Source organism: Drosophila bipectinata, chromosome 2L, assembly GCF_030179905.1.
Source record: "Drosophila bipectinata strain 14024-0381.07 chromosome 2L, DbipHiC1v2, whole genome shotgun sequence".
NCBI classification, from domain to species: domain Eukaryota; kingdom Metazoa; phylum Arthropoda; class Insecta; order Diptera; family Drosophilidae; genus Drosophila; species Drosophila bipectinata.
Genome location: NC_091736.1, coordinates 14,894,087 through 14,918,117, shown reverse-complemented (window position 1 = coordinate 14,918,117; position 24,031 = coordinate 14,894,087). Strand labels below are relative to the sequence as shown.

General features: G+C 39.9%; 6 protein-coding genes across 6 annotated transcripts; 3 read left to right on the top strand and 3 right to left on the bottom strand.

The window, feature by feature from the left end:
• Positions 1-274: 274 nt before the first annotated feature.
• LOC108125841 (uncharacterized) lies at positions 275-2,378 on the bottom strand. The gene has a single exon (XM_017242182.3). The coding sequence runs from the start codon at positions 2,370-2,372 to the stop codon at positions 315-317; it is 2,058 nt and encodes a 685-aa protein (XP_017097671.3). The 5' UTR covers positions 2,373-2,378; the 3' UTR covers positions 275-314.
• Positions 2,379-4,283: 1,905 nt separating this feature from the next.
• Positions 4,284-5,524, top strand: Uro (Urate oxidase). Its single transcript, XM_017242192.3, has 2 exons — positions 4,284-4,895; positions 4,962-5,524. Exons 1-2 carry the CDS (start codon positions 4,325-4,327, stop codon positions 5,444-5,446), a joined length of 1,056 nt encoding a protein of 351 aa, XP_017097681.1. The 5' UTR covers positions 4,284-4,324; the 3' UTR covers positions 5,447-5,524.
• A 221-nt stretch (positions 5,525-5,745) lies between these two features.
• mRpL4 (mitochondrial ribosomal protein L4) lies at positions 5,746-6,821 on the top strand. Its single transcript, XM_017242139.3, has 2 exons — positions 5,746-6,463; positions 6,521-6,821. The coding sequence occupies exons 1-2, from the start codon at positions 5,793-5,795 to the stop codon at positions 6,738-6,740; spliced, it is 891 nt and encodes a 296-aa protein (XP_017097628.2). The 5' UTR covers positions 5,746-5,792; the 3' UTR covers positions 6,741-6,821.
• Positions 6,822-6,903: 82 nt separating this feature from the next.
• On the bottom strand, positions 6,904-7,894 carry LOC108125807 (NIF3-like protein 1). Its single transcript, XM_017242140.3, has one exon. The coding sequence runs from the start codon at positions 7,780-7,782 to the stop codon at positions 6,919-6,921; it is 864 nt and encodes a 287-aa protein (XP_017097629.2). The 5' UTR covers positions 7,783-7,894; the 3' UTR covers positions 6,904-6,918.
• Positions 7,895-9,085: 1,191 nt separating this feature from the next.
• cact (NF-kappa-B inhibitor cactus) lies at positions 9,086-21,718 on the top strand. The gene is made up of 7 exons (XM_017242291.3): positions 9,086-9,241; positions 9,816-10,547; positions 11,366-11,543; positions 11,777-11,987; positions 19,848-19,936; positions 19,999-20,256; positions 21,358-21,718. Exons 2-7 carry the CDS (start codon positions 9,844-9,846, stop codon positions 21,427-21,429), a joined length of 1,512 nt encoding a protein of 503 aa, XP_017097780.2. The 5' UTR covers positions 9,086-9,241; positions 9,816-9,843; the 3' UTR covers positions 21,430-21,718.
• Positions 21,712-23,979, bottom strand: fzy (cell division cycle 20 protein fzy). The gene is made up of 3 exons (XM_017242290.3): positions 23,441-23,979; positions 23,033-23,357; positions 21,712-22,967 (listed from the first exon to the last, which is right to left on the bottom strand). The coding sequence occupies exons 1-3, from the start codon at positions 23,750-23,752 to the stop codon at positions 22,015-22,017; spliced, it is 1,590 nt and encodes a 529-aa protein (XP_017097779.2). The 5' UTR covers positions 23,753-23,979; the 3' UTR covers positions 21,712-22,014.
• Between the last annotated feature and the right edge of the window lie 52 nt (positions 23,980-24,031).

The window sequence follows — 24,031 nt, the reverse complement described above, 5'->3', positions numbered from 1 at the left end:
TGACCGTGGTGCGTGTGAGCCCCTTTCCGATGACTAAGCGTTGTGAAAAGGCGCATTTTTTGTCATAATTTTATATATATATTTTTTCTACACTTACTATGACGTCAACACAATTTCAGAGATAGGGATATGAAGAGAACTAAGATTGCAGATTATTATAGGGAAATCCACAAATCATTGTCATCTAATTGATAAAAGGAATGTGTAGTTTCTTTTCTTTCGTTATGTGGTTCAATACATAGAGCTTATTGAAATCCCTTCAAGAAAAATTAGTACAGGCTTAATTATTAAATACTTTAATCTTTATTTTTTAGTTAACCAAAAATATTGGGAAACCAACTTCTCAGTGGCGAAAAGCACAAGGGTTTCGTCAGCCACAGAGTGTCCACGGACAGCTTAAGGACCTCCATGTAATCAAAACTGCAGCTACTCTGCTCGAAGGCTTTGGTTACCAACTGGGATTGGGGCTGGGCATCCTGAGGCTTGGGTGTAGCCACCGGAGTCTTGTCCTCATCCTCATCATCTAAGGCGGAACGGGCAAAGGCCTCATCGCCATCAAAGTAATAGAACTCCTTTCGAGTTGAGTTCGTCTCCACCACTCGGGAAGGCTGCTGGGCATCGATGCCACGAGCATATGAAATCCTCCGCGCCTGGCGATAGGGTGTGGCACTGAACGGAACAGGATAACCACCGCCCAGATAGCCAGGATAGCCGGTTTGTACAGGCCAGATTTGAGGAGTCTGCGGGAGACCCACTTGCGGTGGCAGGCCCACTTGGGGCCACACTCCGAAACCTCTTTGGGGCTGCTGCTGCTGTTGTTGCTGCAAGCCCAGGCCGAATCCGGGGATGGCGTCCTGACGACAGCCATCGGAGTCCTGATCCTGGAAGATCTCCAAGAGGAACCCATTGGAGGTTGTGCTACTCGACTGTCCGATTCGCATCCGAATTGCTTTCCTTCCCTGCTGCCAGTGAGATTTGTGGACATAACCGGAACGGCAGCCACAGTACCGCTGACCATCTAGTTCTATAAAGTCACCATTGCAGTTGCTTAGGCCTCCGGAAACTCCTCCAGCGAAGCCTCCTCCCAATCCTCCATTGAAACCACCAGAAAATCCTCCATTCAAGCCTCCTGAATTTTGTCCAAAATCGAAGAACTTGAACTGAATCCTTAAGCGACACACATTTGGCGAACTCTTCTCAATGTAGAAGACACAGTCCCTTTGCTGATTGGGCAGCAAATAGTTCAACACAGTCCTTGGAAAGCCAGGACTCGAGAGATAAAAGTGGTTTTGGTTGAAGCCACTGGCGCAGCAGAGATCCAGCTGGCCACCAAACTGCTGGAGGGACTGTGAGTCGTAATCCTTGAGGGTGACTGGGTGAGGTTGAAAGGAACTCGTTTTATATTGATCGGAAATAAGGGGCAACTCTTGTTGCTGTTGCAGGATCTGTTGAGGTTGCTGTGGCAAAAGGAACGGTGATTGTTGTTGCTGCTGGAGCAATTGCTGCTGTTGTTGCTGTTGGTGTGGGAGTAGCAACTGGGGCTGTTGTTGCAGGAACTGTTGCTGCAACAATTGCTGCTGCTGCAGAATTCTCTGTTGCTCGAAGAGTTGCTGCTGCTGTTGCTGGTTATTACATGGTGGTGATTGTTGCACAGGTAAGACTCCATTAAGTGGAGGATAAAAACCAGCAGGATAAACTGGACTTTGTGGGAAGGCTGAAGGTAAACCAAATCGATTGGCTTGCGTAAAATTCAAGGATGCTTCCTGCAGAGGTTGCTGTGGCTGATGTTGCTGCTGCTGGGGATGTAGGTGTTGCAAGTGCTGGTGCAATTTCTTTGGCGGTGACTTGGCACTCACTTGCACCGTATCCCCGTCCACATCCTCCTCGTCGTCATCTAGCAGACCTCTGGCTACCAGATCCTCTCTCTCGCAAGCCAATCTCGTGACAAGAAGACGGAAACCCCCATTCGTGGTCCACGGAGAATCGTCACTCAAGAACCTTAGACGCAAAATGCCATCGGGTGTGTGATACTTTTTTATCCCCAGGACTTGGCCGCATAAGACCTCCATGTCATCGCCATCATTCTGTAAACCAATTGCCAAATAGTCCCGACTGCAATTCTCCGAGAGTTCCAGTTGAAAATCAAGGAACTGAACGTGGAACTTGGTGGGGCAACGGTAAGGAGATCGCACCACATAATCCCAGCAGGTGTTGACGGGATAATTATCCGGATAATTGGGGGATTCGATTAAGCTCTGACGTTGTCTGTAAACGCCATGCAATCCGCACTGAGGCAGCTCATCGTGAACAGCTCCCAAGGATTCGGTTAGAAGGAGTCCCAGAAAAATGACCAAAAAGCCGAACAATTCCATTTTAAAAACCCGTCCGTACGCACAGCGTTCAAAAACCAAACTAACTTGTTGTTTCGCGGTTTGCCTGCCAAAAAATTAAAAAATATTTTCTTAAATGGGTGCGTCGGGTGGTTTCACTTGAAAACAATTTGCACTTTTGTTTGCGGAGACGCAACAAAAGCATTCACTTGTTCAACTCTCATTCATAAGACTCTTTTTTTTAGGGTTTTAGGTTTTAGTTCACTGAACCTGCGTGAAATTTGTAGTTTCATGTGGACAGCAAGTTTTCAAAAAGGTGCCAAAAGCTTCATAAAACTAACATCAATTAGATCGCATTCCAAAAGGAAAAATCTTTCTAAAATGAATCATATCTTCGGGGTATTCCTTTACAATCATCCATCATCAAGATCATATAGTTTATCATATCAGTAGAATATGCTAAAAAGTTATATCTGACCATTAAGTTTATGAAGCCTTTTTATCACATAATCCACTTTATGTGAGACACTTTTCTGACGTATTTTTTATGGCTTTTGTTCACCGATGGAATCTAAATAATAATATTTATTTTTTGACTAATGTAACGTGTCAGTATTCAACATTTACCAAAATATTTACACCTTACTTCCTCCAACGGATCTTACATAACCCATAAACATTAACAAATAGAAATGTTTGTTTGGTCGTGGGATCACATCTGGCATACAAATGTTTGTTATTATAGTATGTTGGTGTCAAGCCCTAAACGAAACTTGTGCCAAGCAAACAAACTCTTAAAAGCATAAAATTTATCTGCCGCCACAGTTTGCTAAAGTTTAAAAGTGAATTAACACAAAGCCCCAAATTAAAACCCAAAAAGACTTTCAACTGAAGAGTTTCCACACCTGTGGAGTTTATCTAATAAAAAATTAGCTCAAAACAACAAAAATCTGTTTTATCTAAATAATGTTTTTTATTTATTTTAATTTAAGTTAATCCCTGAGTCACCAAACAACTACCTTAAATTTGTTTATAAAACCCCCCGTGGTTTATTAAAAGGGTATCTGTTAAAATAATTTATCTTGTAATGAAAGAAATGAATACTATAAATAGGTATATGAAAGGGAGATCAGAGGAAAAAACGTGAGTAATATAATAAAAAAAAATAGGATTTTTTAAGCCGCAAACCAGCTTTTTTTCCCTGGGAGCTGTCCATGTTGAGTTGCCTAGAAATACTGGACTTTCTTCACAAAAATAAAATAGTTATATCTTTTTTCAACAAATTTTATATTTTTTCTTCCATAAAAAAATAGTTTTTTGATAGCACATTCAAAACTTTCAAAATGGAACAAGCTCAAAAAATAATTCCATTATATTTCCCAGTTTTCAAATTTGTTCTAGTAAGTAAGTAGGTTAGGTACATTACAGACTATTATTATTTTTATAAAACTTATGCAATTTATGAAAATGAAAAAAAAAAAAAGGATGTTCATTTTTAAAAAATGTATTCCTAATTTTTTAAGAACTGAATACTTTAAAGCTTCCTATATATACTTTATGTTACATTTTATAATAAAAAACCATTTTATAATTTTGAAGACAATAATTAACCCTTTTTTTATTACCAAAATTTACATAAATATATAATCTTTTCCTGCACCTTACTCGAAAATGCAAAACAAGAGATTCAAACAAGATAGAGAGCTCTCAAGATAGAAGCCCAGCAACAGCGTCCAAGACCTTGGAACCCATTGAGGCTTTGTCATATTTGCTTTGGATTTTTCGACCTAAAACTACCGAGAACTGGCCACAAACGCGGTAAGTCCCTAAGTCCCTACTAAGACCAAAAGTGAGAGCACAGATATATGGCATCTTAAGCTTTTTTGCGAAATTGTTTTACCCACGTAAGATGTCACCCAGATTACGCGGCTATATAATGACGGGATGCAAGCTGATGGGTAATCAGTATTCCAGAGAGAGTGATTGCAGTCAGAATGTTTGCCATTCCCTTGAGACAGCCCAGCTCCATGAGCAAGAGCCAGAAACAGTCCTCCAGCATGGATGACCACGACAAACCATTTCAGTACGAGATTACGGATCATGGTTATGGCAAGGATGCGGTGAAAGTGCTGCATGTGAGTCGCAAGGGACCAGTGCACACCATCCAGGAGTACGAGGTGGGCACCCACCTGAAGTTGTATAGCAAGAAAGACTACTACCAGGGCAACAACTCCGATATTGTGGCAACGGATTCCCAAAAGAATACCGTCTATTTGCTAGCTAAGAAACATGGCGTTGAGAGTCCCGAAAAGTTTGCCATTCTTCTGGCCCAGCATTTCTTAAATAAATATTCTCACGTGGAAGAGGCTCATGTTCATGTGGAGGCGTATCCTTGGCAGAGAGTTTGCCAGGACGAGACTAAGGCCAATATCAATGGCCAGGGATCCACCTCAAATCAGGGCACCTGTAATTTCAGTTCCATTGACGACCGATCGCTCCATAACCATGCCTTTATTTTCACCCCAACTGCCCAGCATTATTGTGATGTCGTTGCCAGAAGAACAGGTGAGTTTCCAGTTTATTATCTTGTGAAATATTTAAAATCTTATATATATTATAACTTATTTACAGATCCCAAGCAAACAGTGATCACTGGTATTAAGGGTCTCCGGGTTCTGAAGACTACTCAATCGTCGTTTGTGAACTTTGTGAACGATGAATTCCGATCCCTGCCAGATCAATACGATAGGATCTTCAGTACAGTGGTGGACTGCTCCTGGGAGTATTCCCATACCGACAATTTAGACTTTTTACGTGCCTGGCAGACCGTAAAAAATATCATCCTACGTAACTTTGCTGGCGATCCACAGGTGGGCATTTCGTCTCCCTCCGTTCAACACACACTGTATCTGAGCGAGAGACAGGTCCTTGATGTCCTGCCACAGGTTTCGGTAATCTCAATGACCATGCCAAATAAGCATTATTTCAATTTCGATACGAAGCCCTTCCAAAAAATCGCTCCCGGGGATAACAACGAAGTCTTCATTCCGGTGGACAAGCCACATGGCACCATCTACGCTCAACTGGCCCGGAAGAATATTAACAGTCATCTATAAACAATTTATTTTAAATTAGATCTCTTATTGTAATTCATATAATCTCAAAAACTAAATAAATTTATTGAACATATGTAATTAGAATGTCTTTAATTGAAAAATTTAAATAATGTTGGTATAAATATAAAAAGCAACACAACGAAAATTTTTTTTATTTTTTACAAATTACGACTATATTACAAAACTTAATATTTGGTTAAAAAGCTTACTTATTTTTTAAATTTCCGTTTCAAAGTGTGACCACTAATTCGAAAACGAATTCGAAAATGGCCCAGCTGTTCGCACAAATATTGGGTATTTCACAACATTCCCAATGCGGTCACACTGATTAGCACGCTGCCGGAAAATGTTGAAAAATATTTTGGATAAGTCCAGGCAGGTGCTCTTTCCAGTGGCAAGGACCCTTACAAGAAGCAGCGTACATGGAAATGTGGTCACCGGGTCCCAGGCGGCAGTGACCGCGCCGGCAGGAGCAAAGACACCGCTGATTCTGCCGCAAAACTACGGGGAATACGCACCCGCTAGCCGGAATACTGCGCGCCAGGCGTGGATCGAGAACACGGATGCCGTTCAAGAAAGGAAAGTGGGTCTCATCGAACTGCATCCTGATGTGTTTGCCGCCCAACCTAGGGTGGACATCATTCAGGAGAATGTGGAGTGGCAACGAAAGTATCGTTATGTAAGCTTTGCCCAAACGAAAACCCGGGCGGAGGTGCGGGGTGGCGGAAGAAAGCCGTGGCCCCAAAAAGGCATGGGCAGGGCCCGTCATGGATCCATCAGATCGCCACTCTTTAAGGGAGGCGGTATAGTTCATGGCCCGAGATCTCCAACCACCCACTTCTACATGTTGCCCTTCTACAAAAGGGTTCTGGGCTTAACCTCGACTTTGAGCGTTAAGCTGGCCCAGGATGATCTACACATCATTGAGAATGTAGACATACCCACCAAGGATGGTCAGTTCATCAAGGATTTGATAGCCGAGCGAAACTGGGGACCCTCTGTCCTGATTGTGGATGAGTAAGTTATGAAATTTATGAATCTTCCCAAGGGTCCTAATTTTTCCTGCCTTTCCAGGGATCACATGTTCCCCGCAAACATTTGCCAGGCTACCGATGAGCTGGGCTATGTCAACTTGATGCCATCCTTTAGCCTAAATGTGTATTCCATGCTGAAGCACGATACCTTGGTTCTAACAGTGGCTGCGGTGAAGCATCTGGAGCAGCGTCTATTATACCAACTGAATCGTAGTGACGCCGCCAGCAAGGGTGGCAAATTCAAGCTGGATCAAGTTTAGATGTTAAGAAAGTTAAAGCCTTTTAGTTTACTTGTTTGTAATCTTATGCAAATACCAGAAAATGCATTGTTTACCTAAAAACTGAGTTTTTATCCCACAGATTCTTTTGCCAAAAAGGTGCAGAGATACAATATTTCAATAACTCAAATGCTTCACTTTATTGTTCATAACAATGCAATCATTGTTGAGCTTTCTGGGAAAGATCACAAATAGTATCAGCATTTGTCACAGTGACTAAGGGGTCCTTGTCCTTTTCAGACACAAGGATCTCACATTCCCCCTTCAACAGATCGCTGAGTTTGGGTGAAAATTCTTTAAGAAATCCCCTTTCCGAGTTGCTATGGTTGCAAAGAAGCACGGTGGTATCATTGTGATTGAACTCCAGAAGCTCATGATGAGACATCTCGCCAGTGATGATGAGGTCTGCTTCAAATCCTTTAAGAAGAGATCCTCCGGAGCCGGCACAAATTCCAACGGTCTTAATTACGGTGTCGGGTGTGTGACTCACCGCCAAAGCAAGGTGCACACTGGTCTGGATGTGTTTTTGGAGGGACTCTACCAACTGACGAATGGTCTGGTCAGTTTCGATAAATCGTCCAGATCCGGTGCCCGGAGGAGCACCCAACTCCGGTTCCAGGGGTCTAATGCTTTGGATTGCAACTGCTTTAGAAAGCCAATCGTTGACTCCGCCAAAAGTTTTATCCCAGGCAGTATGGGGCGAATACAGAGCGACATTATTGGCCAAACAAGCGGCCACCACACGCTCCTTCCAATGAGATTGGGTGATCCTGGTCAGAGGCCTGAATATCGGTGGGTGATAGCTGATGATAAGATCTATATTCTTATCCAATGCTTCTCCCATTACAGGCTCAGTCAAATCGTTGGTCAGGAGTATTTTTTTTATGGGCTTTTCCTTATGTGGCTCAATTAGAAGTCCCACGTTGTCCCATTTCTCCGCCAACTTGGCAGGTGCGAAGTTCTCCAGCTCCTTGACCACTGCCGCTAGCTTCTGACCACTAAAGGAGCTCATCCTTCTTAGCATTTGAATCCTAAACTCGAATTTACTAAGCTATATTTTTTATTTAACAATTTAAGAGGTAGAATAATAACACAGGCCGGCTGATTGTAAATTCTTCCTCTTTTTCATTTATTTGGAATATACATTTTCCAACACTACCCTTAGGCGCGAAATTTTTAAAAAATAAAATAAATTTTTGTGGAAATTCCTATCTTTAATCTGTTGGTTAATCCACTTCCAAATAAAATAAATTTCAAAAATCCCATTACTCAATTACTAATGCAATAAAAAAAACCCCATTTGTCTCTTAGCTTTAGTTGATTATCATTTCGGAAAAAATTTCAGGAATTCCAAAAAACAGCATCCGGCTGGAGACATAAGATAAAATGTAATGTTTTCCAAATAAGATTTATAAAAACTGATTTCTTCTAACTTTCTTCTAACTAAAATATTTCAACACAATCTTACTATCCAAACGTTTGGATATATGATGGACATGGAATATTTGGACATTGACCTTTTTTAAATCATTTATGTATGTATGGTAAATTATAAAATAATTCGTACATATGTATGTATGTACACTTATGTATCTCATGGATGACCAAATATCATCAGCTAATAATTTTAGGGAAAACATACTATACATTTATTTTTTGACAGCACGGGAAATCCCTCAATGTTATCTCCAACTTAGGAATTTTTAAAATTCTTAAATTATTATTCTTAAATTAAATGATTTACCCAATCATTTCCGATTTCGTACCCATGAACATGACAAATCGATATCCCATAAAATTCTCAAAATCAGAGTGTGAAGTACCGAGCGAGAAGAAACGCAGGTAGAAATCTTAAAAAGATTATCCTTCACAGCTGACGAGACGGTTACCATGCGAGTGATTTCCGTTTGCTCTGGAGTGTTTTCCCCGATGTTTGCCCGGACGAAATCATCGAGTCATACGCAGTTCACCCACTGAGAGCTGCACATCGACAACGCTCAGAACTTGGAACTCACCGCAAGTAAAAATAAATATATTAAGCACTGGCTTGTTGTTGCTGTTGCAAAGGTGTTGCTTTTGTTGCTGTTTAAATTTAAACGTTGATTGGAGCTTTCGTTTTTGGCGCTCTTTTCGCGCTCACCTGTAGGTAGGGTTGGAGCTGTAGGGTTGCCAGACAGTATTTTACATCTGGCAGCAGCCAGCCCCACTCTGGTTTAAGAGCGCCGTATAGAGAGCATATATGCTCTCATTGTTGTTAAGCTTTGAAAAAAGCACCCATCTGGGGGAAACCTAGCCCCCAATATATGGATTCATATATTTATATAGATGTTGCTTAGCTCTCATTCGAAAACTCTTATTCGGAACGTGAAAGGAAGCAGACGTGTTGCACGGCTACTATGCAAATTTCAAAATAATTTAAACAAAAACAGAAAGATTAAACCAACGAGTGTGAAAACAACTTAAAACCACAATTAACTAACAAGGTAGTGAGCAGAATGGTGAAAATTGTATTAAAATTAAAAATTTAAAACAAAGAACAGGCTAAAAAAAAATCAAGAGGAAAAAGAAAAAAAATGGAAAAATGAAGCTGTGCCTGGAGATAAAGGAGATTTCCATGTGCATATGCTAGTGTGTTTGTGTGTGTGCGTGTGAAACAAATACGGATGCTCCACAAGGAAAAGGCAAAAATAATATTAAATGAAATAACATAAAAATGGGGGATTGGAACAAATCAAAAATAGTTCCCCAGTGAATCGTTTATTTGATGTCGCTACACATGTATAGTTTATAATTTGCTTTAATCTACAAAATGCTGTTATTGCGTTTTCACTTGTAGCTCTATACGTTTGTTTCACTCGCACTGCCAATATTGGAGCCCGAGCCCCAAAAGCTTCAAAGAGCAGTTACGTGAACTCGAGAGAGTAAAAGTTAGATTGTGTGTGTATGTGTGTGTGTGTGTGTGTGAGGGAGAGAAAGATGGAGAGCGAGCTGAGCTCAAAAGCAAAGTTCAAAATAGCCCAAGATTTTTTTCAAAAACGGAAACCCCAATCTTTGCAGTTATCTGAAATTTGGAAAAAGCTCGAAAATGTGGAACCCAAAAAACGCAGAGGCAGCAGCATCAACAGCAACAGCAACAACAAGTGATAGCAGTCAGGAGGATTGCAGCTGCGCTTCCAGTGTTGAGCAGCGCCCCCCTAATCCCCAATCCCCCTCCGACAGTAACGGTAAAAACGCAAAGTCAACATTTGGCGGCAAAACAACTGAAGATCAACCATCGGCCGCCATTGGCAAGCAAAAAGAATTATTTGCACAGAGCGAGACCAGCGATTCGGGTTTCATTTCCGGACCGCAATCCTCGCAGATCTTCAGCGAGGAGATCATTCCCGAAACGGACCAACAGCAAAAGGAGCCTCAGGAATCCAAGGATCCGGAGTCAAACCAAAAGGAACAACCGCCGGTGGTTCTCGATTCTGGCATTATTGACGAGGAAGAGGAAGACCAGGCCCCAACATCCGCCGATCAAATGCAACTTAAAAATAACGCAGACACAGGCATCCCTCAATGGACGGTCCAAAGTAACCTGGCCAGTCGCGGCGAACAGCTTAACAACCTGGGTCAGTCCACCCAGAGCCAGGGTTCTGGCACCACCCTGGGCCGCAGCAAGGCCCTCTCATCCACCGTCACGCCCACCTCAAATCCCTCGGCTGGAGCTACATCCGCTCCACTGAGCAGCATTACCATCATGAAACCCTGGGAGCAGTTCTATCAGCAAAATGACGACGGCGATACGTAAGTTAAATAGCTATTTGTATTAAAGCAATTTTAAGATAGTTACGAGGGAATATATCAATCAACTTCATATTTAAAACTTAATCTGTAATCTGGTACAAAAATATTGGCAATTCATTTAATTGTTTTCGTCTGGTCTTTGGCGCCTTTGACTGTAATATTAAATACCTATTTAACTTAAGCAAATATTCATTAGGTATACCCCAATATGCAAATAATATCTGAACAAGTATTGCAACTTAATTAAAACGGGCAAATATTCCTAAAACATTGCTATATTTTTGCCAATTAACTTTCATAATCTAAGCTTTAAAATCGAAATCTAAAAATAAGTCTTGATTAGACTGTTTAATTTATGAAATGGGAATTTTGAAACCAAAAATTATTATCTTTCTTTGGAAAATAATGTATGTATCATTGTCAAGTATTTCCGAATGAGAATTTCCCAAAAAAAAAATCTATGATACTGACCAAGGGGAGAGTTTCATGAATCATTTTAAAGACCATCATTGTTTGAGAGTCAAGAAACGCGACTGACACATGTTTTTAGTCAGGCTTCGGGGTTTTCCTGGTATGTGGGCAGGTATCATCACCTTCGCGAACAGGTTTTCGGGGCACTGCTTCTTTCTTTACTTACCTTTACCTTTACCGTACCGTACCTTACTCTGGCTTGCCGTAACTTGGGTTTTTACGTCGCCATATGACAGACAACAGGTGAACGGCAAGCCGGAGAGGTGCGGGCATCAGGTAAATAAACCCACAAATTCATTGTTTTCTTTTATTTTTTTTTTTTGCTTTGCATTTCTCTCTCACTTTAGGCCTCTGCACCTGGCTTGTATTTCGGGCTCCGTGGACGTGGTGGCCGCATTAATTCGCATGGCCCCGCATCCGAGCCTGCTCAACATCCAGAACGACGTGGCCCAGACGCCCCTTCATCTGGCCGCTCTCACTGCCCAGCCGAACATCATGAGGATGCTCCTACTATCCGGAGCTGAGGTACGTTTTTTTTTTTTTTTTAATGACTAATTAGCAACTAAAATGGGTCTTTCCCAATTTCGTAAACTTATTTTTTTTTTTACTTTCTGGGAAATACGCGCCAATTAATTTTCATTACTTTGTTAATATTTTTACAAAGTACTCTGACAGATTATTTGATTCATAATTTTAATCAGAAAATAGTTTATAGTCTATTTAAATCTAATCATTATACAATTCTTACGTCACTATAGCCCACGGTCCGCGATCGTCATGGAAACACGGCCCTCCATCTGTCCTGCATCGCCGGAGAGAAGCAGTGCGTCCGTGCCCTGACGGAGAAGTTTGGAGCTATGGAAATCCATGAGGCCCATCGTCAGTATGGACATCGTTCCAACGACAAGGCTGTTAGCTCCTTGAGCTACGCCCGCCTGCCCGCCGATTTGGAAATTCGCAATTATGATGGTAAGTACCAGACTGGAAATATTAAAAATACATAATATGCATCCATAAAAAAATAATACATTAATCAAAAACATTAATATCACCCACAATTCCCTAGAAATGTGTTCTAAATAAAGGTTCCTTCTGCTTCCATAATCTGAGAACGGAAAATATAGTCAGTAATTGAATTATTTTTGGCAACCAAAATTATGAATCTGTGCCAAAATCGTACACATTATATTTTCTTTATATATCGAATATATATTGTATATATGTATCTGAGATGTCCCGCCAGCGGCTAGCCACATTGCGAGACATTGTCGTCTGGTATATAGAATACTATAGTCTATATAGACTTTTGAGCAGATGCCAAAAATACATTGGCCTCCCTGAAAATTTTCCCCATCATATGATAGCTCCCTTCAACCTCCCCCCATTTTGGCCTTTTTTGTTATTGATTAACCAAAATAAACGAACAGAAAACGGGCCATTTGCAAAGTTTCAGACGTCAGCAAAGTACAATAAAAACCCGCTGTACAAGGATAGGAAAAATATTTACTTTGGGATTTAGAAATGCGCTTACATAAGCTACATATAATGATTAGATGGATTTATTTACACATTAATTTGAAATGCATTGCATGATGGAAGGAAATCGTTTCGAGTTTAATTTATTTTCCATGCGCAAATCCAAAAACAAAGGCGTGGCTCAAAATTATCAATTGTTTCCTTATTTGAGTGGAAACACCGGGTATACGGCAGTCCAGAAATCGAAATATCGATTTGCATTTGGATGGGGTGTGGGTGTGGGTGGCATGAATGGATACAAAGGTGGAAGGACTTGAAAGTGTTCTATACCGGCGTTGTTAAAAATAATTATGGCCCATATGTATGACTTTCGGAATTCATTTAATTGGTTTCGGAACCTATTTATTTTTATATTTGAAATCCACTAAAGGGGAAGCCCAATGAAAGCATTTTTATAAACAATAGACTCCCAAAAAAAAGGTTAATAAACTTGTTTGAATGTATTGCAAATACACAACCGATTTGCGTTTAACCTTTCGTTTGTTTAATCGATTTTGGTTGGTGCTTTTAGGGCTTTTCTCCCACTCGATTTAGTTTTTGGCCATGTCTATGTATAACCTTGCCAAAAATAAATCCAAAATGAGTTCGTGAGTGGCAAACATTTGGTGAACAAACATTTTTTTTTTGTACATCCCATCGGGGCAGCTTTAAGCAGCGCCAACCGGTTTAAGGCCCCACAGAAACAGCTGCTAGATATAGATATATAAGCTATATATTAAAGCAATTCAGACATGGCACATTATGTGTTGTCGGCTAGCCAGCCAGCCAAAAGCAACATCGCAGACATTTCCGACAAAAACTATTAAAAACCAACAAAGCAAAAAGAAACGAGACGGTCAGACGCTTTTGAATATTTTTGCCTGTTTGAAATCATTGGGTTTTCCCGATCGTCCAAGTCCCACCAGCTACCACATTGGCATCGAACAGTAATTCCATAGATTCGAGGTGGAACTTCGGGGGCAATTCTGTGTAAACAAAACACAATATTGTACAATATGTTCCAGTAATTGACGTCAGCACCTCCAGGGACTCGAAATATTTGTCCCAATTTCATTCAGATTTATCCTAAATATTTTTTGTTTATCTTTTTCTTAAAAAATGCTAATTATTTCGTAAACAGGAAAAAACAAAAACAATAAGATAAGGCTCCAAGAAATGGCCTTAGGGACTCCGAGACTAAGGAATTTTTTTCCATTTTATATCTCAGTTTAATGCTACGGATTCCATTCACAGAAATTCCTCTTTTGGTTAAAAATAGGCAACAATTTTTCAATTGGCTTAAAGCCAAAATAAAAGTAGACGGTAAAAGAATGCACCCAAAAAATATATATACCAAATAGACCCTAGAAATAATGATAACGATTAAAGACGCTGACAGTAACGGAAATTGGGGAAGGTTCGTTATCAGAGTCCAAAAAGGGGGGGACCTCCCACCTTGAAATCTATATATTATACGTACATATAATACGCATTCTGGAAATCCCCAAGTTGGCACACAATAGTAATTATGTCAAAATGCTTTGGAGTCCAAGCCCTAAGTCGTAATCCATTTTGGGGTCCCATTAACGCTTCCAGCACGCAACTGGGAAATGGTCTATGGTCTATATAAATAAACGCACGCAAGGCTCGAGGACAAGGCTCTATAAATAGGAAATATTTTCCTTTTGTCCAATCGGTTCGCTTGACAATTGTGTTTACTTTGGTTTTTGGAAAACCGAGAATAACAGAATTTCCCATTTTGGCTAATAAACACTACAAATCGATTGATTGTGATTCGTGTTATCTGTGGGTGTTATAAAATATACTATATAGGGTTCTATTTGTGACGTTTTTCGGGCTTATCAGAAACGTTTCAACAAAATTTCAAAAGAATACCAGCTACTGGGTGTTTATTCTGATATTCCTGTATTTAGTAAAATCCCAAATTCCATTTAAATTTTCCCCAAGCGACAAAGTTTGAAATGGTAGCCTATCAGGGACTGGGAATTATTATTTTATTTTTTTTTTTGGGTTAAACCAATCAGGGAATTTTAAGAAGCCACATGAGTCGTTGGTAAAACATTTGTCCTGCACATGTTTGGCATACATATCTCCATATGATTCCAAAAGTGGAAAGAAAAATTGGTTATGATTCTGTAGCCTGGCAACTGGCAATCACAAGTTAGGAGCAGCAGTCATTGCCGTACTTCCCCGACTGATAAGCTGGCGCAAAAAAAAGCAAATAAGATATGTCCAGCAGTGTTCTATCGTCAGCAGACATTGGTAAATGGAAATCGGGCCTTATCAGCGGGAAGGAAAACCCCATAGGTGGTCGTTTATTGTGCGATTATACGATTCCGTGTGTGCATTTGCGCACATTTCCACAAAATGGGGCTTCAAGCGAACGTCCTTCTCCCTCCCATTGCCATTGAAAAGATAACTGGCTATCAGTTCGTCGGGTTTACCACATACCGATATTACCCTATTTACGAGTGATCTTGCCCATATGGGCCATAAAGGTTTCGACTTCCTTGAACTAAACCTTAGAATATGAAAAAAAACAGCACGGACGTAAAACCGTAGAAACCCGCTACAAATCATGACTTGGCAGATTAAAAATGGAAATCTTAAATTGTTTACGTAGTACGTACTTTTAAAAAATTGTCAAATTAAAATGAATTATAGGGGGGAATTCTAAATGAAGCACTAGATACGCGTCACTGGAATTTTGAGGAGCAAACCTTTTGAACTTTTGACTTTGATTGAAATGCTTAGAACGATAGACAAAATATAAGATACGGATCATCCAATTTAGGTTTACTTTGCTATTCAGATAGCAGCCCCACACTTTCCCAAACCTGTTTCTGGCATCAATTAGTGTTTGTTATTTATTCACATCTCAAATCTACGACATTCTAGAATCTGTAGTCTATCAATGACTTTACATTAATGCATATACTTGTAGATGTATTGTGGTACTTGATCTCCCGATCTCGCAACAACAAATTAGTCATATGAGATTGACACGAGGTTGGACCTGGAATTCTCGCTGGAGAAACCAGTCCAAGTATCTGATTTGATCGCGTTTCTCACTCTCCGACTCATTTCCTTATTGAAATTGAAAAATTAAAACATAATCCGCTTAGATTTGAGGAGAAGTCTTACCAAAAATTTGGCTAAGATCTCACAGAGTTTATTCACTTTAACGGACAAGGTTAGATGATTCTTATAAGTTATAACGGAAGTGCTTTCAAATTTCTTTGCTGATTTCCGATAGCTACAAGTACAATAAGGCATCTGAGAGTTTAATGGCTTTTTCACAATTAATGTACTTCCTATTAATCAATCGTAAACAAATCTTCAAAGAGCCACCTACCCATCTACCTGTTTAATTCTTACAATGAGCTCATGCTAATTGCAATAATAAAAAACAATGACGGAAGTTAAATAATGCAATGAATAATATCTGACAGTTAAGGAAAATCCTAAATGAAACCAATCGATGTGAGTTGGCAAATCAGAAAAACCGAATAGTATACACAAGTCAGCAAGTGATCTCGTTGCAACAATTGTTGACCTTTTTTGTGTAGAGACTCATGGGGGGATTTTCCCAAAATTCCATTTGCTTGTTTCCTCCTTATTTTTTATTTTTTTTTGCATGCCACACGTGGCTGACGATCCCCAACAAGTTAAAGTTTTTTTTGTTATTTTGGAGGGGAACCGATCCAAAACGAGCCGGGTGTGATATTTGCATTTCGCATTCACAATCGAGTGTATGTAGCTCGAAAGAAAGTCAACAAGGCAAATCCGCTGACATAACCCACCAGTCAGTCCGAGAGCGGATCGAGCCAGATATACATACATATATATACCATATATATATATTTTTGAATATAATGAAGGGGGAGCTGCTTTCAAAACACTTTCATTGCCAAGTCAGTCGACGTCGTCGTTGTAGTCATGGCTTGGAAAATCCGTGGCTTTAATTGTGCTAAATTGTGCTGTTTGTTTTCGCTTCATTTGGCGGCCACTCTGGGTTTTTCACTTTGGGGCCACAACTAATTTCCACTTTGGGAAAGTTCGAACCGCACAAAAGATATTACCCGACGGCGCCCAGAAGTCTTGGGGTAAACAACATTTAATTTGATATTGTCTTTCCGACTGGGTCTTTCTCCGCTTTATATTTGTTTTTGGGTATTTGCCCACACCAGTCTTATTTAGACAGTTGGCTTTAATTTCAACGGCCATACATATTGTACCTTTGTTTGGTTTTTTAAGTTGTGGATTTTGGGCCAGGTAATTCCCCTAATGGCACGGTTACTTCTTTTCTTTTTGGCACGTGCCGGTTTGGGGAAATCGCTAATTACGCTGAAGTTTAAGGCCTATGAAAATATTGTTAGGAATTCTATAATTATGAATCAATGACCCGATAATTCGAAGGACAAATATGCCAAAAAACCGGGCAATGCAAGAAATAAAATAAAAAAAATAAATATAATTATAAATAAATAAATAAATTAAAGTATATAGAGAGTGGAGGAAAAAAACCCGTTGTAGAAATACCAAAAGGCTGCTCCAACAATAAACACAATTAATTAAATTTAAGCAACAACAGCATTCGCCTTTAATATTTGCGCTGTCAATAAATTTATGAACTTTGCGACTTTGGGTGACTTGTGGAGTACTTTTAACTGCGCCGTTGGGGTTTTCTCATAAGGTCGTTTGCCGATATATAATAATAATTATATCGCCTGTGTAAATAGTAACACCAAATCATGCAGGCTACGCTTATTTCGAGTAGGTGGATAGGTGGATGGGTGGTGGTGCCATTTATGAAAGTGTTAAGTAGTCAAGTGTCTAGAATTTCCCATAATGCGCAGTTTAACACGATTCCATAAGTGTCATTAATTAATGGCTAAAACCAGAAACCTATTACAGTAATCCCTAGGAAAGTAGACTTCGTTATGGACAGGGATTATATGACATCAAGTTTAAAAATAATCAAAAAGAAATTTCTGGTTCATCGACGTTTCAAAATCGAGCTGTTTAAAAGTCATAAAAACAAATGCTATAAAAATGATCTAAAAAAACAGAAATATTGATAACAATTGAAACCATTAACATTTCACTGGCTTGTTGAGATGAAAACGAACAACGTTCACAAAATTATACGAGAACTCATCTAAAATCTGAGATGCCTAATTATTGAGCAATCACCGTACATTTTTTATGGCTAATTACTGTGCGTATTCTGGTCAAGCGGCTTTCTGGAGACGTGTCAGGTTTTTTTTTTCGGACTCTCCACCTCAGACTAACTGGCTGGCTGGCTGGCTAAAAAATTTTAAGCCAAAGCCTAAGCCAAAAGTCGTCAGTTGGATTATAACCACAAGATCTTTTTGTATCTTATTGGAGGTGTGACGTAGTCCGACTCCGGTGATGGGGGAATTCCCAAAACAAAGTTTGAAACAAACTTTTGTGTTTCATATTTCATGTTTTATACTGCCAGATCGGTTGTCTATTAATATCTAATATCATCGGATCGCTGGGTATTCGACTTTAATCGTATGCTAACGATTGGCACGTTGCTGTGCTGAAAAGGCAACAACAATGAGGATTGTCTTTTACTAGCTTATCGCCTTCTTCTTTAGTTAGTCGAGCTTTGGCTTTAAAATAAAAATATAAAAAAAAATACACACACACACATTTTATGTGATCATCGTTTATTTTTAAAACCAGTGACACAATTGTTGCTTTTGTAAGCCGTCAAGTTCGAGATACAACCAAGAAAAGACCAAAAAAAAAAAAAACTGGACTGTAGTGCTGACTTTCGTGGATGGCTTTCTTTCTCTCTCTGGGTTTTATCTTTGTATTTTCAAAAAGAAATACTTTATGAGAACTGAAATCATATAACATAATATATATTTTGTACAATTCAGCTTCGCAATTTATTTTGAAATAATCTAAGTATTCTGCCGATAACCTTGAATAACATTCTTTATGCTGGAATAATCAAAAGTTCAAGACCTTTCATATCGCTTATGCTTCCTATGACTCAGATACGATAATATTGGGTATGACTATGATATGTCCAAAGTAGTATTGGCTGATTCTGGTTCTCAGGCCTCCTAACTGATTAAAGACACTAACAAATTCCATGCAGAAACTTCGGCCTGTTTCGTTTAGTTCGTGGGCTTTATGCAAATGTGCCACCACAACAGTTTGTGTGTGAAAGTCAATCAACAGCACGTGTAGCTAAGTCGGGGAAAAAATCCGCCAATAACAACAAAGTCTCCGTCAACTAATCATAAAGCCATAAAAGCAAAGGTCTCCAAATACAAAAACAACCATCCAGACTAGACTAAACAATCTAGCTTTGTTTTTAGTTTTTAGTTTCGTGGCTGAAAATACGAGAATTAATAAAGAATAAAATCTGAAAAAATTAAATAAAATATAAATGTTTCTGGTACAAGTCCTGTCAGTTCAAAAATTACTATTTTTTTCAAACCGATTGAGAATATTACTCGTGATGCTTGAAATGTCAATTGAATTATTGCCTATTTTACTTTTATTTTAGGTTTAAGACACCTGCCAGGTTGTCTGTTTGTCTGTCCATATATCAGATCTGTATAATGGTGTTCAAACCAATTTGAACTTGGCCAAACTTGTTGCCGATGCCAGTAAAGCCAACTTTGTGTTTGGTTTGTTAGCTTAACTTTACCGCCAACTGCTTGATTTTTTAATTTTTTTTTTTAACTCGTCGTCACTCGGTTTTTTGTTGCTGTTTACTGGTTGTATTATTGCTGCTGTTTTATTGTGGGAATTTCTTGGGTTTTTCAACGCACACCAATGCCGCCAATCGTCGACACAGATACAGATACATATATACACAGCTACAGATACAGAGATACTTGAACGTGAAGTCAACGGGTTGTCATATTGTCTTATAAGGCAAAAGCCTCCACTTGGCACCCTCCAGCCCCCATTTCCTCCGTCCCGGTAAGCCCCAACGCCTCTCCAGCCCTCCACCTCAAAAGTGGTCATTGTCGTAATCAAAGCTTTTTTTTTTAAGTTTTTTTTTTTATTTTGGCTCGTATTATAAAACGCTACTTGTTTTACAACTAAAAGCGATCGCACGGAAGAGCTTTTTTTTCCTGTAGTATGGGTGTGTGTGGGGCTTGAGAGGCTTTTGGAGAAGGAATCGCACAATTCATTCATAAATAAACCGTTAGCCATCTTTAATGGTAGTCACTATTTTTGGATGCCAATACATATCAGCGATGATTAACCAATTTGGTTTCCCTTTCTATTTTCCAGGTGAACGTTGCGTGCACTTGGCCGCCGAAGCCGGACACATTGATATCTTACGCATTTTGGTATCCCATGGAGCCGACATTAATGCCGGGGTAAGTCCATTAGAGAATTTTATAATTTTTACCAAAAATACTAATAACTAATACCTTTCCAGGAGGGCAAATCGGGTCGCACCCCACTGCACATTGCGATCGAGGGCTGCAACGAGGATCTGGCCAACTTCCTGCTCGACGAGTGCGAGAAGCTCAACCTGGAGACGGCCACCTTTGCCGGATTGACGGCCTACCAGTTCGCTTGCATCATGAACAAGTCCCGGATGCAGAATATCCTTGAGAAACGCGGCGCGGAGACCATTACGCCACCGGATAGTGATTACGACAGTAGCGATATCGAAGATCTAGACGATACGAAGGTGAGCGTCACTGCATAAAAAAAATCCGTCCGTCTACAAAACAACAAAAAAAAAAATCAGAAATCAAAAGAAAATAGATAGTAAACTCTAATGGGCCACCACCAGCTTCCAAAATGTTCAAAATTTATATAGGAAATCAACTAAGAAGCAAAAGAATCCCCCAAAAAACTAAAAAAAGAAAAACTGAACTGGTATTCAGTTGGCAAGAAAAATGTTACATCCTAGTAATGAACTATTGTAACATTGTATTATGTATTGTTAACCAAAAAAAAAAAAACAAAAACTAAAAAAGAAAAACCTAAAATGATAAAAAATAGAAAGCAAACAACAGAAGAGCAACAGGTTCATTCAGAACACACACAATCGATATAGAGCAGGGATCTATGTTTTAGTAGAGCCCATTGAAACTGAAACCATTATAAAAAATAATAAAAAAAAGAACCAACAAAGTAACGAACAAACTTCTAGAAACAATATTTTGTACCCAAATTTTGTCTACTAAAAACAAAAACAAAAACATTTTAAATTTAACATTAAGCTGTCCCTATGTAAACTTGATGTTTGTTGCTGTTTCTCACTCCTTACCCTTACCCCCCCAAAACTTGATGTAATCGTATGCCTGTGCGTGTGTATTTTTGTGTGTTTGTGTGTGTGTGCGTGATCCAACTAACCCATATATAGATCTAGATTCTAAAATTATACACCTTAACTCGATGATGATGATGATGAAAAATGGAATCATAAATTGTAGTTTTAAGCTAGATAAATTTAATTGATGTTTTCATGTTCTGACTGAATGAAATAATGTTGCAAAATAAATATTTTACTCTAAAAAAAAATATATACAAAAAAAAACAACTACCTAATTATTCTTTAAATTTGATGTGTTGTGGGTTTCTTGTAAAAATAAAAGGTTTGTAAATTTGTTTAGAATTTGTTTAATATTTTTCGACGGAATTGTTTGCTTGTTTTGTTGAATTCTTTGCCTAATTTGTTGATAGACTTTGCTTCTGTTGTTTTTTGGTTAACATTAACGCCTAACAATAGTTTTAATTTTATAATTAATTGGTTGTACAATTTTTTTCGTTTGTGTATTTGCAGATGTATGATCGCTTTGGTGATCCGCGTTATTTTGTCAGCTACAACGGCGGCAATCCAATGACAGTTGCTTGAATAACCCAACCATTATGTACATACAACCCTAGACTATATATATTCCCAACCTGGTGGGGTTTAATTGCTGTTCCCGAACGCACGCTTCCTACTCCTGCCCCGAAATGTATGCAATGCTCCCCGACACACGTTCACGAAACACCAAACGAACCCAGCAACAATCCAAAATAAATGTACTTACTATCCTGTCCAGCACGAGGATCTATCCGCCGAATACGAACTGCATGTGAATTGCTTGTGTAAACGAGATAGTATTTTAAAGCGAAATAAAGCATAAACGGATGCCGAATGTCAAGCATTTTATTTATACGCACAATACTAATTCTAAGTAATAAAACTATTTGACAAAAATCAATTACTTTCACATAAATCGTCGGTGGGACATACATCAAATCGTTATTTATTCTTAATTAAGCAAAACACAGGAAACACTAAACGAAATTTAATAGAATTGTAAAACATTTAAAACGTATTTGTCTAGTCGGAAAATATACTATACTATAATCGAGTTGCAAAAGGGTAGTCCATCCCTCGAAAGGCATTTTAAAAAAATATATTAAATAAAAAGGATGTAGGGTGCAACAATTATCGAATGCTTTGCCTAAAAACGCTGTTCTTTGCTTTGCTATTGGCGGAGGCAGCAGCCTTCTTGGATGCCAGTGGATCGGGGGCGAAACAGTTCCACAAACGCAGAGTTTCATCCGCTCCGGCACTGATCACGGTGCTGCCATCGGGCGACATAGCCATTTGCAAGACACGCGACGTGTGTCCAGTTAGGTCCGCTTGCTTCACCATTGTCGGATACTTCCAGATGGTCAGTTGGTTGTTGGCGAAGCCGTGGGCCGAAATCAGTTCCTTGTAGTGACGCGAGAAGAGCAGAGAGCAGACTTGTGACTTGGAATCGACCGATTTCATCAGTGAACCATTGTTTACGTTCCAGAATTTAATGCATCGATCGGCGGTTCCGCCTCCAGATGCCAGGGTACTCGGCTGCCAGGGACACCAGGCCAGAGCTCGCACTGCCGCTTGATGTTCGTTGAATTTATGCAGCGGTTCGGTAGCAGTGCCCACTCCACTGCTGGCCAGGGTCCAAACGTTGACGAGGTTATCGTTGCCGCCGCTAGCCAAGTATTTGAAATCAGTCGACCACTTCAGACCGCATACCTCTTGCGTGTGCCCGGCCAGGGAGGAGATCTTGTGCTCACGCGAACGAACATCATGGTGGATGATAGTCCCATCGCGACTGCCGGAGGAAACCAGGAAAGAGTTCCAGGCTAATGATCCTACCCGAGCACTGTGCCCATCCATTACGCGCAACCTCTTCACCTTAGAGCAGTCCCAAAGCTCTACAGCTCCGGTACTGTTGCCAATGGCCAGAATTTGGCCCTCCTGAATCCAGGACAGCGATCCTGCGTAGTCACCCTCTTCAAACTCCGTCAGTTGCTCGATGTTACCGGAGCCTGCGTTCCACAGGTAGACACAACTGCCCAAGGCAACGGCCACGATGTTGTCGCCGCTCCAATCCATGAGGTTGAGATCTACCAAAAAGCAGAAAGCAATGTTAAATAATGCTCAGAGTAATAGGGCGAAGATGGTATCGTACAGTAATCGTTGATAAAGTCTGGAGCATCGAGTATCCTCTCCGAAGTGGTTGGAATATAACGGGAGCCACTCTTCGTTGAGATGGGCGTCTTAATGGAGTACACAACCTTCAGAGGATTGGTGTGAGATTCAGGAGCAGCTGGCGCCTTGTTCTGGTAGCACAAAATGCGGCCACCTCCGGCATTCTCACCAATCTGAGCTACTTCTGAGATGAGCTTCTGTCGTTCGCCCTTGTGGGCAGATGCCTGAACATTGCCCTGGTTGGTGTTGCTAGTGGTGGCCTTGTCATTCTCTTCGTCGGATTTATCGCCAGCATCTTTGGTGACCTATAAAAGATTGTAATTTATATTTTTTATTAGACTATCGATCCAGTGTGACTTTGCAACTAATTATATAGGGTAGGTCTTACCAAAAAATGTGCCAACTCAAAGTTTGTAGCAGCTCTGTTAGGTATGAACCGATCTCCTCCTCCTGGCGTCTTTGTGGGCGTTTTGGTTGACTTCTTAGACTTTCCTTCGCTGCTTTTGCCAGGGGTCTTGGTGGGCGCCTGTACTCCGGAGAAACTGGTGTTGTACGACACGGATAAAACCGATCTCGTTGTGTTAGCACTCCCGTTGAGAGACGCCTCCAGCTTCTTCTTCCATCGCGGCGCAGGACCGCGCGTCTCTCCGTCCATGATCAGAGCATTTTGCAAATCAGATACAAAGTTGAACTGCGACATGGTTTGGGGTATCAAGTATATTCTATTTGTATCACACAATTGTCTAGTAATTGCACGAGTGTCCTTTAAATGTCATAGACTAGTCAGATTTAGATTTCTTTACGGTTTTGGAGATGCCCGATAATGGCGGTTCGATTTGGATTATAGTGTGACCGTAGTACGACTATGCTGAAATCGTATCCTGTCAGGATTATTTAAAAAAATACTAAAGTCTAAATTTTTAAAAATGATAATTAAGAGTGTTTTTAAAGATATTTTATTGGTTCCCAACAGTAATTA

Bases quoted from the DNA above. Each gene is read 5' to 3' on its own strand.
- LOC108125841 (XM_017242182.3), bottom strand. From the start codon at position 2,372: ATGGAATTGTTCGGCTTTTTGGTCATTTTTCTGGGACTCCTTCTAACC.
- cact (XM_017242291.3), top strand. From the start codon at position 9,844: ATGTGGAACCCAAAAAACGCAGAGGCAGCAGCATCAACAGCAACAGCA. The intron at 10,548-11,365 runs GTAAGTTAAATA...CTCTCACTTTAG, and splicing joins CAAAATGACGACGGCGATAC to GCCTCTGCACCTGGCTTGTA. The intron at 19,937-19,998 runs GTAAGTCCATTA...ATACCTTTCCAG, and splicing joins GAGCCGACATTAATGCCGGG to GAGGGCAAATCGGGTCGCAC.
- fzy (XM_017242290.3), bottom strand. From the start codon at position 23,752: ATGTCGCAGTTCAACTTTGTATCTGATTTGCAAAATGCTCTGATCATG. The intron at 23,358-23,440 runs GTAAGACCTACC...AATCTTTTATAG, and splicing joins TTGAGTTGGCACATTTTTTG to GTCACCAAAGATGCTGGCGA. The intron at 22,968-23,032 runs GTACGATACCAT...GCTTTTTGGTAG, and splicing joins AGACTTTATCAACGATTACT to ATCTCAACCTCATGGATTGG.
- Uro (XM_017242192.3), top strand. From the start codon at position 4,325: ATGTTTGCCATTCCCTTGAGACAGCCCAGCTCCATGAGCAAGAGCCAG. The intron at 4,896-4,961 runs GTGAGTTTCCAG...ACTTATTTACAG, and splicing joins TGTCGTTGCCAGAAGAACAG to ATCCCAAGCAAACAGTGATC.
- LOC108125807 (XM_017242140.3), bottom strand. From the start codon at position 7,782: ATGCTAAGAAGGATGAGCTCCTTTAGTGGTCAGAAGCTAGCGGCAGTG.
- mRpL4 (XM_017242139.3), top strand. From the start codon at position 5,793: ATGTTGAAAAATATTTTGGATAAGTCCAGGCAGGTGCTCTTTCCAGTG. The intron at 6,464-6,520 runs GTAAGTTATGAA...CTGCCTTTCCAG, and splicing joins TCTGTCCTGATTGTGGATGA to GGATCACATGTTCCCCGCAA.